This window comes from Peromyscus californicus, unplaced genomic scaffold, assembly GCF_007827085.1.
Source record: "Peromyscus californicus insignis strain IS unplaced genomic scaffold, ASM782708v3 Scaffold_10__1_contigs__length_136768540, whole genome shotgun sequence".
NCBI lineage: Eukaryota > Metazoa > Chordata > Mammalia > Rodentia > Cricetidae > Peromyscus > Peromyscus californicus.
Genome location: NW_026294391.1, coordinates 93,872,204 through 93,890,869, shown reverse-complemented (window position 1 = coordinate 93,890,869; position 18,666 = coordinate 93,872,204). Strand labels below are relative to the sequence as shown.

Here is an 18,666-nt window from a genome sequence, read left to right as displayed (position 1 = left end):
TCTGACAAGAACAGAAGGCATCAAGGCATTGTGTTTGGAATTTGGGAGAGGAGTGTCAATGATGCATCTAAAAGTGATGAGAGGGAAAGAAGGGGGGAGAAAGAGGGAGTGAGGGAGGTAGAGAGTGAATGTGGAGGGAGAGGGGGCAAAGGAGGGAGAGGGAGAGATTATGAGGCAGGGACACTTTTGTGTTATTCCCTCTCAAATTGTGATAAAGGAACACACACACACACACACACACACACACATACATACATACACAATATATACACAAGGCTATCGGTTCTTTTTGCATAGCTGTGATAGAAAACACCTGAGAAAACAAGGGAGGATTTACTTTGCCTCAAGTTTTCAGAAGCTTTAGTCCACAGTTGTTGACTCCATGTACTAGGACAAAACATGGTGTTGGAGCATGTGACTGAGTAGCATCTCCATTTCAGGAAAGACAGGAATCAGGGAGAGAAAGGACTGAAGAACAGATGAAACTTTCAAAGTCATGTCTCTAGTGACATAGTTTTTCAAGCTATGTCATATTTCCTACCGTTTCAACCACCACTTCCCAAAACAGAATCACTGGTTAGAGACAAGGTATTCAGCATATGATCCTCTGGGGGAACGTTTCATATTTGACCAATAATAAGTAAAGGTAATGCGTGATCAGAGTATAGAAAACTTTAGCTTGTCAATGACTGTGATTAGAAAGGACTTCTTACAATCGCATAATGTCAACAGGATAGACAGCAGTTCAATCACAAAATGACTTAAACAACTTTTTCCTGTTCATCAAAAGTTCTATGCTCTTTCTCTCAAAAGAATAAACAAGAAAAAATCAAAACAAAAAAATAAACTAAATGAATGAAGTTGGAGGGTCAGGGATGTGGGAACTATCTGGGAGGAGTTGGAGGAAGGGAAAGAATATGATCAAAATATAGAGACAATTTTAAATAAAAAAAATAAGTTAATTAAACACACACACCAGAGTTACATGTTCTTTAAAGGGATTCTGATTTATCAGTGAAACATTCACAAAATCCAAGCTACTTTCCATGATGTATGCTGTCATGGCCATCAAACAGAGATGTTTAACTCTCACATTTCTGCTGAAGAAACAAATATTTCTGAAATGTGTCCCACTGAGACATCTTGCTAAGGAGTTAAGCTTCTTGGCGTCGCTCAGGCTCTTGAGTCTTTCCTCAAAGACTTCCTCACTCTAGTCAAGTCTTGCTACAGAGAGAAGAATTTACAGTTCCAGGAACATTTTACAAGAAAAAGACCCTTGGAAATATCTGAGATAAGACTTAAATCACAAAGATCCTGTTTACGAAATTGCTCCAAAGTGACTCTGGCGGTACCAACAAATAAAAAAGTTTCCTGCAGGGAGGACATGGAAGGACTGGGAAATGAGAATGATCAGGGTGCCTGATGTGAAATTCCCAAAGAATCAATAAAAATAAATTTCAAAAAATGTTTCTTGCCACTAACAGTGCCATTGTAGCTTTGGCTCAGATTTTCCCAGAATGGAGTTTCCAACATGACAATCAATGACAAGGTGTTGACGGAAGTATTTGACATATCCATTGCCTCCTTTGCATGGTGGTTGAAGAGAACACCATCCTGGCACAGAAAAGCAACCTCCATTATGACCTCCTCATTGCTCTGTAGCCCCAAGTCTTCCCCTATCCTCCAGCAAAAACACTTCAGTTCCAGAGAGTGACTCGTACTCCTATTCTCACGAAATGACACTTGTGATCCAGGATCAAGAACCAGTCTTGTAGCCAGGTGGTGGTAGCAAATGCCCTTCCTTAATCGCAACACTCAGGAGGCAGAAGCATGCCGATCCCTGAGTTTGAGGCCAGCCTGGTCTACAGAGTTAGTTCCAGGACAGCCATGGCTCCACAGAGAAACCCTGTCTCAAAAAACAAACAAATAAATAAATAATAAAGAACCAGTCCTGTTCCTAGTCTTGAGGACTATCAGAACTAGAGACAAGTAGCTCAGCAAGACAGCAACTTCTGGTCCCTTCTGAGGCAGGGTCTCATATCAACAAGGTCGGCCTCTAATTTGCTCTGTAGTGGAGGATAATCTTGAACTCTTGAGCTGATCCTCTTGTCTCCACTTCGCACATTGTAGGACTATAGGCAAGAAGCACCACATGGACTCCAGTCTCTTTTGAATCTTAGGTTTGGGTACCAATGCCTGAGTCCTTACCTTGTTGGTGTGTGATCAAATCTCTAGTTTATTTATTTATTTGTTTGTTTGATTTTTTGTGTGTTGTTTTTATTTTACTCTATTCAATGTACTAAATGACATGCAATTTTAGCCTCATCCAGTGGGGTATTTAGTGCTATGGTTTAAATATGCACCCCTCCCCAAATTTCATGTGTTGGAAACTTAATCCCTGGAGTCATGTATTAATGGTATTTAAAAGGTAGGATCCTTGGGGAGTGGTTGAGTCATAAGGGATCTACCCTCACCAATGGATTGGCCTATGCATGGATTGATAGACTAGTGGGTTTATTGTAGAAGCAAATGCTGTGTTTACTTTGTTATAGAAGCAAACTCTTTCTGACTTGCTTGTTCTATCTGCACAGATATGTCATATCTTTCACAATCTTATGCAGTAAAGGGGTCCCATGAGATGTTGTGCAGGTGCTGGCACCATGCACTTGGATTTTTCAGCTTCTAGAATGGAGAGACAAATACAACTATTTCTAAATTTCCGTGGTTTTCAGTTATAGCAACTTAAAATGCACTAAGAGAGAAAATGCCATAGAAAAGTGAGGCCATTGCTAACAATGAATACCTGAGAATATAGATGTAGCTTTGGAACAGGGTCATGTGCAGAAGCTGGAAGAATTTGAAGATCCAGACTAGAAAAAGAACTATATTGCTATAGACAGAACATTAAGGGTAATTCTGGTGAAGGCTCAGAAAACAAGAATAAGAAAATTCTGTAACTTCCTAGAGATTAAGTATTGATGAACTACTAAGGGTCAGAGCCGTCAGAGAGAGCTCCCAATGAAAGCAATATCAAACACAAATGTGAGATGCAAGCTGATAGAAATATAGAATGTAAATGCTATTTTGACGAGGTCCTAGATGGAACTGGGGGGAAATATTGGAAACTGGAGTAAAGCCTGTAGTTGTTATACAATTTTTAAAAAATGGTATGTCACTGGCTAGGACTATATGGAATGTAGACTTTTAAAGCAATGAGCAATGAATGAGGCTGAAAGAAGAAAGTTCTAAGCAGTGAAGCATTCAGGATAGTGAATGACTACATTTTGTGAGCTCTTAAAATTATTATTATTAATTAATTTTGTTCTTTGACAACTTCACATAGATATATAATGTATTCTGACTACTCTCCCCCCCCACCCACCCTTTCATATCTCCCTCTGATCCTTCATTGCCACCAGTCCCTTTATGTTCATGACTTTTAGTTTTGTTGTGTGACCCATTTAGTTTAACCAGGAAGGACCATCTAGTTAAATGTGACCATTGGATTAGCACTATCCACTGGAGCCTGGTGGAGTCACCAGTGGGTACACAACTCAAGGCAATGACTCCCCTTCTCTTTGATCTACTGATAGTAAATGTGCAGCAGTGAGAAGTAGAGACCCTGAGCCTCTCCTCCATCCATGCCTGACTGTTGACAGGCCCATTCTTACACAGACTCAATGCGTGTGGGCATTCACAGCTGCCAAGTTTATGACTGCAATGGATATGTCTTGCCCAGAGCATGCCGTTTCCCAGCCATCCTTCTAACATCTGTCTCTTACATTCTTTCTGCCCTCTCTCACACACAGTGTTCCCTGAACCTTATTGGAGATGGTATAAACGTCTTGTTTAGGGCTGAGTACTCATCCACCACTTGTAGCCATGACTCTATGCATTCATTAATGTTCACTGAGAAGAGAGGCTTCACTGATGAAGGCTATGAGTATCTTTCGTCCATGGGTACAAACATAATTATTTAGAATGCAGTTTGATGCTGTATCAATTTAACTTAATGACAGCATTTAGTTTCTCCCTAAGACCTATGACCACCCATGCCATGGGTTTTTGACTTGGTTTACAGTACTAAACAGAAATTCCTTCCTATGGAATGGGCCTCAAATCCAATCAGGGAGCATTTGAATACCCTCATAACAGTAGTGCTATTACTACACAAAAGGGTACAGCTCCCATGGCAGAGTAATCTCTTAGTTCATAGGGTTCACAGCTGGGAAAGACTGTTGGTGCCGTTTATCTTTCCAAACACCTCCTGGGATGACAAAAGTCAGCAGGGAGGAAGCTTCCAGCTCAGCTTTGATTTGATTTCTCTATCTTGTAACTAAGACGTGTGTTCTCAACATCAGGGTCCTATCATCTAGTTCTGATGGACAATCAAGAGGAATAGAAAGAATGTGTATTGTTTGTGGGGAGGGCTCTAGGACTTCCCTGAGCAACAACAACTCGTAAGGAGGTATATACTACCTCTAGCACTGAGAATTTTGTTTAATAACCCACAGCTTCTAAGAACAGCTTTTTACAGCATTCATGGCTACTTTTAACTGTTTGCAGTGAAATGGGATAGCAAAGAAATAACTTAAAATAGAACTTATAATTAAAAGGGAAACAGCAGAAAGATTTAGAAAATTCACAGCCCAGCCATTTGGTAGAGACTAAAAGAACATTTCAAAAGAAACCAAGAGCATAACAGATAAACTGTTTGATGGAGAAATTAATACAAATAGGACAGAGGGACCATCAAAATAAAGGAAGAAATGCACACTCAGCCACCTTAGCTAAGAGTCAAGCAGGACAAGGTGTGGCTCAACCTTCTTCTGTAAAAGAGCAAGCTGTATTTGGCAACGTCTACCTTGTGCTAATTCTGCCGCTGCACAGAATCCAATGGACAGAGACACAGAGAGCTCCATCTAGATTCCAAAGCATATTTCAGACAACTTGGAAAAGCAGTCTGAGAACTGTTGCACATTCAGAGCCATTACAGACATCCTTGATTAGATAAATATTGAGCAGGAATGTGGGGTTAAAGCTGTCACAGAGATAGCCCATGAAGACAGTGCTTACTGGTGCTGAAGTAAGGCTGCCACTGAGACCCTAGAACTTCAGGGCTACCAAGGTGCAACTCCAATCTGGTAGCGCTATAGTGAGGGGTGACTTTCCAAGGCCTTGAGGGTCTAACCCCTAATCAATATGTCCAGGAATGAGTACGTGGAGTCAATGGTGATTATTCTAGCATTTAAGACTGTGATTTATCCTGTGGTGGTTGAGACATGTGTGGGGCTGGTTAACTACTTTCTTTTCAATTGTTTCTCCCCTCTGAAAGGAGAATAACTTACAGGCAGTAACAGTTTATTTTAGTTTGTTTTCTTTATTCATTGCTTTTGAGAGTGATCATGAGAACACTATAGTTTTATAACTTTCCTTTCACACACTATCATCCAAATAGTTCATTTTGTTTATCATCCAAGCTCTTCTAAGCCTGAACTGGAATACCTGGTGATAATTTCCATCTTTCAACTGTATGCCTCTTAGCTGCCTAAGCAAAATAGAGATTCCTAGTTCCTCTATTCACACAAAAGCTCCTCTTGCCATTCAATTCTCATTTTATTTTGCTGGCAAGCATGTTCTTATCAAGATCTGTAGCCAAAACCACTTGTAAAATAATAAAAGGTTATTTATACTGAATCCTATCATATAGTTGATGGCAAACTGGTTACCATAGTCCCATGTCTATACCAGAGTTCTCCACCTTATCCAGAAACCATTGCTATGTAATCTACTAACACAAGCCATGTGATGAGTAGTGATGTGAAATAATCAGTTTGCACTAGAAGACTGAGAAGGGATCAATACCATCCTCTTTCTCACAAAGAATCTACAAAGAGATTTAATTTAAAAAAAAAAAATCACAGAGACCTATAGAAAATGAACCAAGAACCATGGCCTTCCTGAAAGGCTGTTTGTATCAAACTCAGCTCCAAGCCCTCTTGCATTGGTAACTAAAACTCAAGTCAGACTGGCAAAATATGGTTTCATTATATTCTGAAGTACAAGAAATACATTGGTGAGACTTTCACTCCTGAAATTTTCCCCATCACAGGTTGCCTGGGTTCAAATTCTGACTTCACTGCTTTCTAGTAATGTAACCTTGTTCAAGGCATTTACCTTGTCTTCGGCTGAGTGTTCTCAGATGTAACATGAAGACTTTATTATACCTATAGCATAGAGTCATCATGAAGACTAATTATATTCCTCAGCATGTTCATTGTATGCAGAAAGTGCTCAATAAATGGTAACCATTAATGTCAGACTTATACTTGTTAAGGTGATGCTTACCACTATTATGTATGTTGTTGATCTGTTTTAACTCTGTTGAATTAATTAATTATATTTTATTTATGTTCACACATGAGTGCACAAGTGTGTATGTGTGTACTTGGGGTGCACGTGCCATGTAGAGAAGATGTGTTGATGTCTGGTGTCTTCTTCTATCACTCTTTACCTTATTTTTTTTTTTGAGACAAGGTCTCTCCATGAACCAGTTAGGCTAGGTTGGCAAGCCAGTGAAGTCCAAGGAACTTCCGGTCTCTACCCACCAGCACTGCGGTTACAGGCACATGTCTTTATGACCAGCTTTTTACATGGGCACTAGCTATTCAAACTCCATTCCTCATGTTTCCACAGAGTCTGTTTTACCCACTGAGCCATCTCTCCAGCCCCACATTATTGATTTTTTATTTAGCACTTTAAAAATTAGGTGAGTTCTGTAGCATTTTCCTTGCTGTGGTTTGAATATAGGGCACGTTCTCCCTAGTCCCATAAGTTAGAAAATCGACCTCTAAGATGGGAGGTGCTGTGAACCTTTAGGTGATGAGGTTGAATTGGAGTCCTCACATGATTGGGTATATGCTTTAAAGGGGTTTTGACATCACAACCAGAACTCTCTATCTCTCTTGCTCCAACATGGACTCATACCATTGCCATCTGTCACCTTCTCCAGGGGCCAAACCAATTTGCCATCTGATCCTGGATTTGGGCCTCCAAACTATTAGCTAAATCTTTTCCCTTTATGAATGAATGATCTCATATATTTTTTGTAGTAACATGAATCTGAGTGATGGACTCTTGTTTTGTCCATTGTAGTTGTCTAATCTAAATTACCAACCTCAAATCATTACACACATTAGCCTTAAAATCAGCTGACCTAATTCAGCAAATTTTAATTTTGATGGTTCTGTTTTTTCAAATCTGGAAAACATATTCTTCCCCACCTGATGCCAATGCCTGTCTCCAAGGTAGCTCATGCATCACAACTACTGCTACCTAACCTTCCTGATAGCCAGAGGAGAATAGTAATGGATGTGATTAGATATTGGTGTTCTCCATTTCTGTGTAATACGGAAAAATGACATTTCTTTTCTAATGGTTTCTGAAAAAGGTTGAACATTGATTTTCTCTGACATGTTAGGATGGGGGACATAGCAGGTGGAAAGAGGGGATTGCAATTTCGATCAATCTAGGCATAAGGCAGGAGATTAATTTCCAACATGATGCTATCAGGCTAGTTCTGTGAGGAAATGGCCATCAGAGAGAGTGAGTCTGTGAACAGATGGTATTGTGGGTATGAATGAAGTGGCTACTGAAACGGGTCTTCCTATTAATTGCAAACGGATGATTCAAATTTCAGAAAGCTATGGTAAATTCTACCAAGAATGTCTGCCTAAGTCTGGAAAAATAAGGTTCAGAAAATTGCCAAGTAGTCTATTCAGGGATGAGATTAGAGGAAGTTGATGTGTCACATGGGTCCCTTGTGAACAGTAGCTTTATAAAAGCTTGAGCTAACCGTAGAAGTGGGGAGACTACACCATCACCTATCCCTCTGTGCCATCCTTTGTCATTAAATTTAGGTGAAATTTTAAGAAAGGTGACTTTATCGTACTCTGTTCACTGCACTGCTGGCATGAGCTCTTAGCTGAGCAATTCTATCCTATGCTGACTAGTCTAGAAGGATCCCAATATATAATACTTAGCTTTCAACAAGGATTCCTTGGGGGATGGTAGGAACAAAGTCAGTAGGGTCTAAACGCAAAACCTCAGAGGAAGGCAGGCAATGTAACTTCTTTAGTGGCCATGTCCTTAGCACACGTCATTGCAAATTCTCAAATTCAATCAAGTCGGCTGATGTACCAGGTTTCTTGCAGATAATATAAGCCAAATTTAATTTATTAGCCTGATGATTTCCCTCTCTTCTTCCAAAATCCCTGCCAGCTTCTTTTTTATTTCATTAAAAAAAGATATGATTTTTAACTGGAAGCCTAAGATCATTCAGCCTGATTTTGTAGTTCAAAGAGAAGGCAAGTTTAGGTAAGAAAAAATAAAATTGAATTTTGCACCTGACCTCTATCTGAACAAAAACAGCAGTTACAGGATATTTAAAAGGACAATAACAAATTCTGATCCTCACACAAATTTAAAATTAACATATGTCAAAGAGTTTATCTTATTTATCAATTTCACAAGGAAAGTTGTAAACAGGACCCTGCAAATTGTGGCTCATAAACGAAATCCTGTGGTCATTGCCTGCTTTTTCAAGTAATATTTTGTTGGAGCACAGCCACATCCAATCATTTTAAGCATTGCCTATGGCTATTTTTGTGCTACAATGGAAGCATGGTAAGGTCCCACATTGTTGAAACACTCACTCTCTAGTCTTTCACAGAAAAAAAATTATTATAGACGGCTAAGAACCTGGAAATAAATTCATATATGTATGCAAAGCATCAATTATCTGTACAATTATATGTATCTCACCAGATAAGAAATATTTGCTTTATAATTTATAGAGCAGTATGTTTTTTTTTAATTAAAGGCATAAATAATCCAAAAGAATGTAGTAGGCAGGACTTCCAGTTTCTTGTTTTTCACAATGCAAAGTTGTTCTCAACTTCCTTTACCAATTGCTAAGAAACTAATATGGGTACCAAAGTTTACTCTATCTATAAATGAGGAGGATAAATACTCTATTGTGACTTGGAAGGCATTGGGAAAATACACAGTTACACTTACGACACCAATGACTCATTTCTGGAAAACTGCAACTTTCAGACAAGACTGAGGTGTTCTTTCTCAATGTTATCAATTAAAATGTAAATAACCTCTATCAGGGATGATCCAGATATGTTTGTCAATAATTAATGACTTCATATTGACTTTTCCCTCCAAAGACCAGCTGATCAGTCAGCCACCTATAATGATTCCAAGGTCTAAGGACCTCCATGAAAATTGTATTAACTTTGGTTAATAAAACCTGCACAGAAATACTCTAAAATATAAGAACAGCTCCAAGAAGACAGTACTGGTGATGCTTGCTGAACATGGCAGGGATGTGTTATCAGACAAAAGCAGAGATGAAAGCTCTAGGTTAACTTGCATTAAGCAAGAAGATCAGTAAAAGTATATATAAAAGAATGAGATTATCGTTAAAGTTTTGCATATATCAAAGTTTTATCCAGAACACCAAGGACAACATGAAAAATAATTATAAACCAGGTATAATGGTGCAGACATGTGATCTTAACATTTATGGGGACAAGGCAGGAAGATTTTGTCTTTGAGGCTAACCTGGGCTACAAAGTGAAACCATTTCTCGAAAAATTAAGATATAGAGTTTTTTTATTTTTAAAAATTACTTTTCTGGGGAGTGTTTTCATTGGTATACTTGTATCTGTTGTGATAGTTACAGAGACCACATTTGCTGAAAACTTCATATGTTCCTACATAAGCAGTACACATATACACAATCTCTATTTATACTGCACCCAGCTGTTTTAGTTATATTTTTAACCATGTTACAAAATACCAGACACAAATAACATAAGTGAGGCAGGATTTATTAGGGCTCACAGTTTCAGAAAACTCAGTTCAAGGCCGGGGCATGGGGTGTGGTGGAACACAGTTGTTCGCTTCATGTCAGCCAGGAATCAGATCAAGGGCTTACAGAAAGGGGACAGAGCAAGACATAGTCCCTAAGAAATGTTCTTCCCCACCTACTTACCTCAAACTAGGTCCCACCCCATATTTCACCATCTCTCAATAATGTCCTCATATTATGAATCCATCGAAGGACTAATTCTTTAATATTTCAGAGCCCTAGCCATCTCTGGAAACACCATCATAGATATCCAAAGATGTGCTTTACTAAATTCCTAGACTTTCCAGCTTGATCAAGTTAAAAATACACATTGATCATCCTTTGTTCTGGACCCCATCTGCTCATCACCTCAGGCACCTTGAACTATTCACAAGTCCCTACTTTCCTTTATTTGGAATGTCTCACCCTCCCTGGTCCCTGCTCCCAGTCAAAATGATCATGTTGCAGCTTCATCCCATTCCTTTCACAGACACATTTGTGCTTCTTAACTGGTGTATTCACCAAAAATATCAGGCTACGAATCCAGAGTGAAGTCTTTTATTACACACTATGGCACAGGTATGGATATGTCAATTCAGACACTAATAAAATAAAGATGATGCCCTAATGCAAAACCCCAACGGTTGGGATTTTGAGTGGAGGAGGGTGACAATGGTGATTTGCACTTTTCCTCCCTCATTCCTTATCTGCTCTGAAAAGTAGGGCTGGGCAGAGTTCTTGGGGTAAACCATTGGGCTTGGGGGAGTGGAGGAGCTCACAGAGGCTGATTTCTTTCATTCTTTGATTTCAATTTATTATGATAAAATGCTCTGAGAAAACAAAATCAACTTAGGGAAGGAGAGATTTTTTACTTCACAATTCCAGGTTACAGTCAGTTCATAAGTGTCGAGAAAGCAAGGAGTACGGACATGGAAAAGTTGCATCACATCCACAGTCAAGAGCAGAGATCGAGACAGCAATAGGTGCATGCATGCTTAAGAGTACTCAGCATGCTCTCTGCTTTTATGCAGTTCAGAATCTTCTACATATGAAATTGTGCCACTTCCAATGAGCGGGTCAACTGGGAGATGGGCCTCTGGGCATGACTATGGAGGATTATCTTGATGATGTTATTTAACTGATGTGGGATGACATGTCCACTCATAGTGGTGTCATTCCCTGGCAGGGATCCTGGAGTATATACTTAGACCAAGGGTAGTGAACACCAGCATGCATTTAATAGTGTCTTCTTACTAAAGATATCATGTGACCAACTGCTTCAGGCTCTTCCTGCTTTGGCTGCCCTATAATGATGATAATGATGGCTTGTGCCTAAGCTGTGAGCTAAAACAAACCCTTCCTTCCTTAAGTTGTTGTATTTTGTCACAGCAACAAAAAAGGAACTAACACTCCTCAGTAAGTATGGAAGATTTTCCCTAGTCTGCTCTGTTGCCCAACAGCACAGAGCACAGTGCTAGACACACAGCAGTCTTTAGCAAAAAGGAATTAAAATAGCCTATTCTAAAATTAAGACTTGAACTCTTTTGTTTGCAAACCTGACTTCCACAACTTGGATACAAACAAGTTCATTTCTTTCAGGCCTTTTCTCCAATCCCAGTTGAGAAGGTAGATATTTCAAGAGTCTTTGTATCCCAGGTTGACCCTGAACGCATGATTCCCCTGCCTCTATCTCCAAAGTGCTGGAATTAGAAGTATGTGTCACTATACCCACCATCTCAAAGTAGTGTTGGTTTGCATGTCCTTGATGGCTAAACATTTTGAACTTTCTATGTGTTCACTGGCTCCTTTGTACTTATTTTCTGTAAATTTTATTTTTTTTGTGTGTGTATGTGTCTGAGTATATGTGTCTTGTGTGAGTGTATATGCACATGTGTGTGTACACCCACAGAGGCCAAAAAATGGCACTGAATCTTTGTAGCTGGAGTTACGGGTGGTTGTGAGTCACCCAACATGAATGTTAGGACCTGAACGCTAGCCCTCATGATTGAATGGCAAGTTGTGTTGACCACTGGGCCACTTGTGCAGTGCTCTTTTGTACTTCTTCTGAGAGCTGTCTGTTCAGCTAATTTGTCCATTTTTATTAGATGATTTATTATTTTGTCATGCCCAGGGGCCCACCTCCCAGTTGATCCTAGATTCCATCAAGTTGACAATTAACACTAATTCTCACAAGGCTGCAAAGAAGCATATTGTGAGATAGAGAACAATGTAAAGGAGCATCAGAAAAGTAGCTATCTCAGATGAAACCTAGAGCCTACAATATTTGAATAGGCAGTTGGGGGAAGACGTGGTCACTGAAGACTACACTCTTTGGAAAAGTTTTCCTCTCTGGGCTCAAGTAACCAAAAAACCAAGTGGAGTGTCAGAATACTCCTTATGGGAATCAAATAGCTCCAGAGAGCTTTTCCTATTTCAAGCATACAGTCTCCTATCAGCTCCATGACATAAGTAGGGTTAAACAACAATCTTGTGTACTTCTGTGGGTCTTGGACAGGCCTGTCAGCACTGAAAAGAAGAAAAGGAAAGGAAAGGAGGCTGAAAAGTATAAAGAGCGAGGAAGGAGTGGGTGTGAGGACAAGCTGAGCAGCATGTTACAAAGCAGACCGTACCTCCACCCTCACCCAGAGAAAACTGTCCAACAGGTTGACACCCACTCCACCTTCTCCTCACCATTTTAGAGAATGACAAAGATGGGAAAATGTCCCTACCTAGGGAGAGGACAGATTTTCCGGATCTGAGCTCCCTTCTTCCTGGGCAGACTATGACAAGTTGCTCACTTGCCATCTCTCCCCACTCCACGGCTTTATGCCAGTTGTGTTTATGTTCATTTCCAGGCCCACTCAGACCTATTTCTTCCTAAGCCTGTAGGCTTATGTTAATTTCTGAGATGGTTCTTTGCTATGTCCAATTTATTTTATGAGTCAAGTTGTTCACTTTCCACTGTTTTGTTTGTAGCTTCTCTTTCCCAGTGTTTCACAATGTTTACTCTCTTCTCTAGCCTAGCAATTGATGACTGACAGCCTTCATAGGCCAATGAAGGTCCTCAGTGAGGAAAGCAGATTTCTTGCTGTCTGTTCCCCTTAGCTTTCCTCCCTCTCCCCTTTTTCTGGCCACGTCCCTGTGTTAGAAATCCCTTATACAAGGTGAGATTTTTTTAAAAGGAGGTAAAAATGATGAAAACCAGTAACTCGTGCTTTTGTAAGGTCTCCAGTAACTGCAGATTGTTATTGTTGTTGTCTTTAAAAAATAAAAAGAAAGTATTGATTAAAACAATATTTTTTCTATTTTATGAGACTCCCAACTGTCCCTGTTCTTTTCTGCCCATTGAAAAATGAGCTTTGACACTGTGCTCTTCTTTTCCTCAAATAAAATAAGATCAATATTTTCCCCATCTGCTGGGATGCTACCCATGCTTCACACAGATTTCCCTTCCAAAACCCTTCCCCTCACTGTCCCTGTCCTCCTCCATCTTATAGGTTTCATGTGAGTTTAGTGAGCTCCCTAGTTTTCTGTTTTATTTTCATTTTTGAGACAGAATCTCCTGTATCCCTAGTGTCCTTGAGATAGATAGATAGATAGATAGATAGATAGATAGATAGATAGATAGATAGGGAAAGAGAGAGAGAGAACCAAGAATATCCTTGAACTTCTGATGTTCCTGCCTTCCCACCTCCAAGGTGCTAAGATTACAGGTGTGCACAACCCTGTCTAGTTTATATGGTTCTTGGAATTGAAACCAAAGTCTTGTGCATGCTAGACAAACACTCTACTAACTCAACTGTGACCCCAGACCCTCTCGCTTTCTTTATTGGACTGAAAACAGACTAAGTCCCCAAAGATTTATTTTCAAGTTGGAAGACTGCTTTAATTCATTGATCAGGTTCTATGCTTTTCTCCAGGTGTGCTCCTGAATACATAATGAACTCTGCACATTCTAGCTATAGATATCATTTCCACAATACATCATATCCTAGACACAGCAGTTTTATCAAATACCTCCTTGTCATTAGCAATGCTGCCCCAAGCTTGGACTTCCTCATTTACAATATTACTTCTCCCTGACAATACCTAACTTTTTTCTACCTTCCTGGACTTAGAAGAAATTGCATTAATCAGGTCTGCCCTTTAGTCTGCTAAAGTCCTGTATGCATACAAAGTCAATAACATTTGGAAGAGTCTTTTCTTTGTCATTATGACTTTATTTAGTTGCATGGTCTTCAAAGTGATTGCTTGTCTTTGGCCTTTCAAGCCAATATTCCAGCAGTCTCAACAGCTCAATTAAAGCTAAACATATACCACCATGAACTGTTAGGGACTTTATGATCTGTGCAACTCAGCCAGAAGGCCAAGAACAACATCATCTACTTCTTTGTTTCCCTTATTCTGTTAGACAGAACTAGACATATAATGGTAAGATAATTTTAATTGCTGAGTTCCACAGTTGCACTACCTGGGCAGAATTTTGCTTCTACTACTGAAAACTGCATACTCTTAGGTGTGTCCATTAACCAGGTGTGTCCACTAGCCTCTCACAGCTTCTTCCCATGGGAAGAGTATTTACCAACTTTACCAACTAGGGTTGTTGTGAATATTAAATAAGTACATACAAGTAAAGTGCTTGGGGAAGTGCCACACAGCAGCCCACAAACATTACCTGTTTGGGTGAGAAGTCACAAGAGAATGGAAATTTCAGTTTCTGAATTAACAATGGATGCTCCTTTGTGCTCCTAACTATAACCCTGCCCCTCTGTGCTTCTCATTTCTTGTGTAGGTTCCCACCCTGATGATGGACACCCAGTTCTCTGAGTTCACACCAGATATCACTCCCATTATGTTGGCCGCCCACACCAACAACTATGAAATCATCAAATTGCTTGTCCAAAAGCGGGTCACTATCCCACGGCCCCACCAAATCCGCTGCAACTGCGTAGAGTGTGTGTCCAGTTCAGAGGTAGACAGCCTGCGTCATTCAAGGTCCCGACTGAACATCTACAAAGCTCTGGCAAGCCCCTCACTCATTGCCTTATCAAGCGAGGACCCCATCCTCACTGCCTTCCGGCTGGGCTGGGAACTCAAGGAGCTAAGCAAGGTGGAAAATGAGTTTAAGGCTGAGTATGAGGAGCTCTCCCAACAATGTAAGCTCTTTGCCAAGGACCTGCTGGACCAAGCTCGGAGCTCCCGAGAACTGGAGATCATCCTCAACCATCGAGACGACCACAGTGAAGAACTTGACCCACAGAAGTACCACGACCTGGCCAAGCTGAAGGTGGCAATCAAATATCACCAGAAAGAGGTAAGCTGAGATCATCTCTGAATCCCGGGGAAGCTTAACGCTCTCAGTGTCCACAGCATCAAAGCAAGCCTCAGTATTTTTCTACCACTTAAGACTTCAAACATATGTGGTTGGATAAGCCTTAAGAACACTTAGGCCCATTCATCTGCAGACAGCTCCTGTGTATTTCCTTTGTGACCAAAAAAGTAGTCACCTTATTCTTTGCAAGGAAAGCATTTTATCATTCAACAAATACTTGTCAAGTACTGTTCTTGGTGTTTGGAATACAGAGGATAAATAGTGATCCTCCTTGTTTGGAGATGTTTTACAAGTTTAAATTTAGTGTGTTTGGAGACAAAATTTGTCAAGATAATGATATTCAAAATTTATATTATAATGTGAATACACTTGATCACCGATTATTTAACCATTAAAATCTCCCTTCATGTAGGATATTATGAAACAGTACAGCTAATTTCTAGTTTGGACATAAATAAGTAAATGAAGCCTAACTTTATCTTTACTGTATTACCTATGGAAAGTGAATTTAGCATTTTCATGGTAAACAAAATCTCCTAAATTCCTTGGAAATGGGACTAGAGAAATGGCTCAATGATTAAGAGCACTTGTTGCTCTTACAGAGGACCCAGGTTTGGTTCCCAGTGCCCATGTGGTAGCTCACAACCGTCTGTACCTCCAGTTCCAGAAGATCTAATGATTCTGACCTCTGTGGACACGAAACACACATGTGGTACATATTCATATATACAGGCAAAGCACCCATACACATAAAATAAATCTTTCAAAAACTTTAAAAAAAATTCCTTAAAGACATATGGTTTATGTGTCTTAATAAGCTAAAGAAAAAGATGTATTGATTTTCGGTTTATTATTCTTATATTCATTTTCTTTTCCTTAGTTGTGGTGGTGGTGGTGGTGTGTGCATGCACATATAAGCACGCATTTGCAGTGTTTGAGACAGGGTCTCATGAAGGAAGCTCTTTGGACACCTGATCCTCTTCCCAAGTACTAAGTTTACAGACACGTTCTACCACTTCTGGCTCAGTAGTTTCAGCAGTTCCTTTTTTGTTTTGTCTTGTTTTGTTGTTGTATTTTGGGGGGAGGGGCATTTTTGAGACAGGCTTTCTCTGTGTAGCCTTGGCTTGTCTTGGAACTCACTCAGTAGCCCAGGCTGGCCTTGAACCCACAGAGATCCTCTTGCCTCTGCCTCCTGAGTTCTGAGATTAAAGGGTGTGCTACCACTGCCCAGCCTAGACCTCATTTTTATTTTGTCCCTTGTGTTCCTTCCTTTCCCCTTCTACACATTTAGTAGTATTTTTATGTGTGCACATAACTCTCTGAGTTTGTGTATACCCAACTGTGATATATGATGTATACACATGTATTTATAGGTGTAGCCATTCATTCATATGCCCGAGTGGCAGAGAAGGACAATAGGTGTTCTACTCCATCACTGTCTGCTTTATACTCTTGAGACAGGGTCTTCCACTGAACTTCAAGTTAGGTGGGTGACCAAGAAACTCTGATAATCATCCTACTTATCATATCCTCCCCTCTACACACAGCACTGTGGTTACAGACATGTACAACCATACCCAGTGTTTGTGAGATTTGCACTCAGCTCCTCATACTTACAAGCAAGTGCTCCTACATACTGAGCCACCTCCCCAGCCTAATTATTAATTTAAGTGGGTCCTATCCCATGATCTGATGGAAGAAATTCAATCTGAGAGTCACGTGTTGAGAGCCAATAAACAATTTGGAGACATTTTTAAAAGATAACTTTACTAATAACCTTAAGACCCCCAAAGAAGGCTAGTGAAAGAATGGGCAAAAATCTCACAGGCCAAAGGTATTCAAAGAGCAACAGACTCTACATAAGAATGAGATAAAGGAAAAACTAGGTAACAGTCAGCTGGGCATGGTGGTACATGTCTGTAAATGCAGTTCCGATCTGTACTTGGTATGTCCACATTTCTCCTTTTAAGAAATGATCATTCGGTGGCTTTGGGTTTAAGTGTGGACTTCTGTATTTTTTTTTATTTTATTTGATATTGGATCATAGTTAGAAGACTATCTTGAATATGAGAGCAGATTCTGAACTTGATGTTTTGAACATCGTTAAAACTGTTAAAACTATGAGGACTCTTGGAGTTAATGCATTTTGCATTATCAAATGGCCATGAGACTATGAGAGACAGAGACAGATGTTATGACTTGAAGGTGATATATTCCCCCCACAGGATCATGTTTTGAGTGCTTTGTCCCCAGCTCATGACATTATTTGAAGTGTTGTAGAGCCTTTAGGCAATAGGGCTTAGTGTTAATTGTCACTAGGAGCAGGCCTTAGGAGGTTCTACTTACCACTTATCCTGGTCATGTCACTGCTTCTTGGTCCCCAGGAATTTGAGCACCCAACACCATAAACAGAGCTGCTCCTATCATCATGCCTTCCTTATTATGGTTAACTGCAACCCTCTGAAACCATGAGCCATGAGCCAATAGAAACCTTTCATCCCTTAAGATGTTTCTGCCATGTATTTTGAAACAGCAAAAAGAAAAGAAACCAGTACAGTATTGCCCTCAGGAACAAAATCTTAGCATAAAGTGGAAGATAATTCATTATTCCCTAAAGGGCTTTTTCACTGCAGCTTTTTCTCATAATTATTCCTACTAGGATTCAAATAGGCTCTTCAAAAGAATTTAATTTGGTGAAAAACTGTGCTTCAAAGAATTAAACAAAAGCCAATTCCAAATTATAATTTTTTACATAAAATAGTAGAATGAGGAAACATTTGTCTCTTAGTAACAGGTGCAAACTGTTGGATTGTCCTTACATGTCAATTAAATCTCCAGGTATTTTCATATTGACATTTGTTGGTATGGAATGACTTATGAAATGTCACAATTTCATGTATTCTAGTCCATTGTCAGTTACATCAAACACTTTAAAAACTGTATTTTTTCATTTGTTCCTTTTTATCATTAAAAGTAAGCAGAAAAAAATGTAATCTTCATTTTACAAATGATGAAGCACCATGTTCATTCACTTCTCAGAGATCACGTGACAAGTCAGAAGTAGACAGTCAGGCTCTTGGTACAACATTCTCATTGATTATAGTCCATGGCCTTCTGCTTAACAAAGTCCTTTTATGGCAGTTTGGTAGCCTAGAAATTTACTACTAGGTAATTTAAGGAGACTACAAGTTCTTTGGTTTATAAATCAAAGTTTATTAGTTAAAAGCAAGCAGTTTGGAAAAATAGTCAATAGAGATCAGAAGCAATTATAACAATAATAACTTGAAAAAATCATTACATATAAGGATGCAGGCATATAGTTTCAGCAGCTTTCCTACTTTAGCTAAAGCATTGAGATTTGTACTGTCTACTTCAGTGCCATCTACCAGCCTATCTCTCTTGATTTTAACAC

At 39.6% G+C, this 18,666-nt stretch overlaps 1 protein-coding gene across 3 annotated transcripts in view; it reads left to right on the top strand.

Moving 5' to 3' along the window:
- Positions 1-18,666, top strand: part of Trpc5 (transient receptor potential cation channel subfamily C member 5) — a 257,436-nt gene that overhangs the window by 143,998 nt on the left and 94,772 nt on the right. For all 3 annotated transcript variants that reach the window (XM_052737595.1, XM_052737613.1, XM_052737604.1), the window contains exon 3: positions 14,715-15,236. In XM_052737595.1, the coding sequence (XP_052593555.1) occupies positions 14,715-15,236 (522 nt within the window). The remainder of the gene's footprint in view (positions 1-14,714; positions 15,237-18,666) is intronic.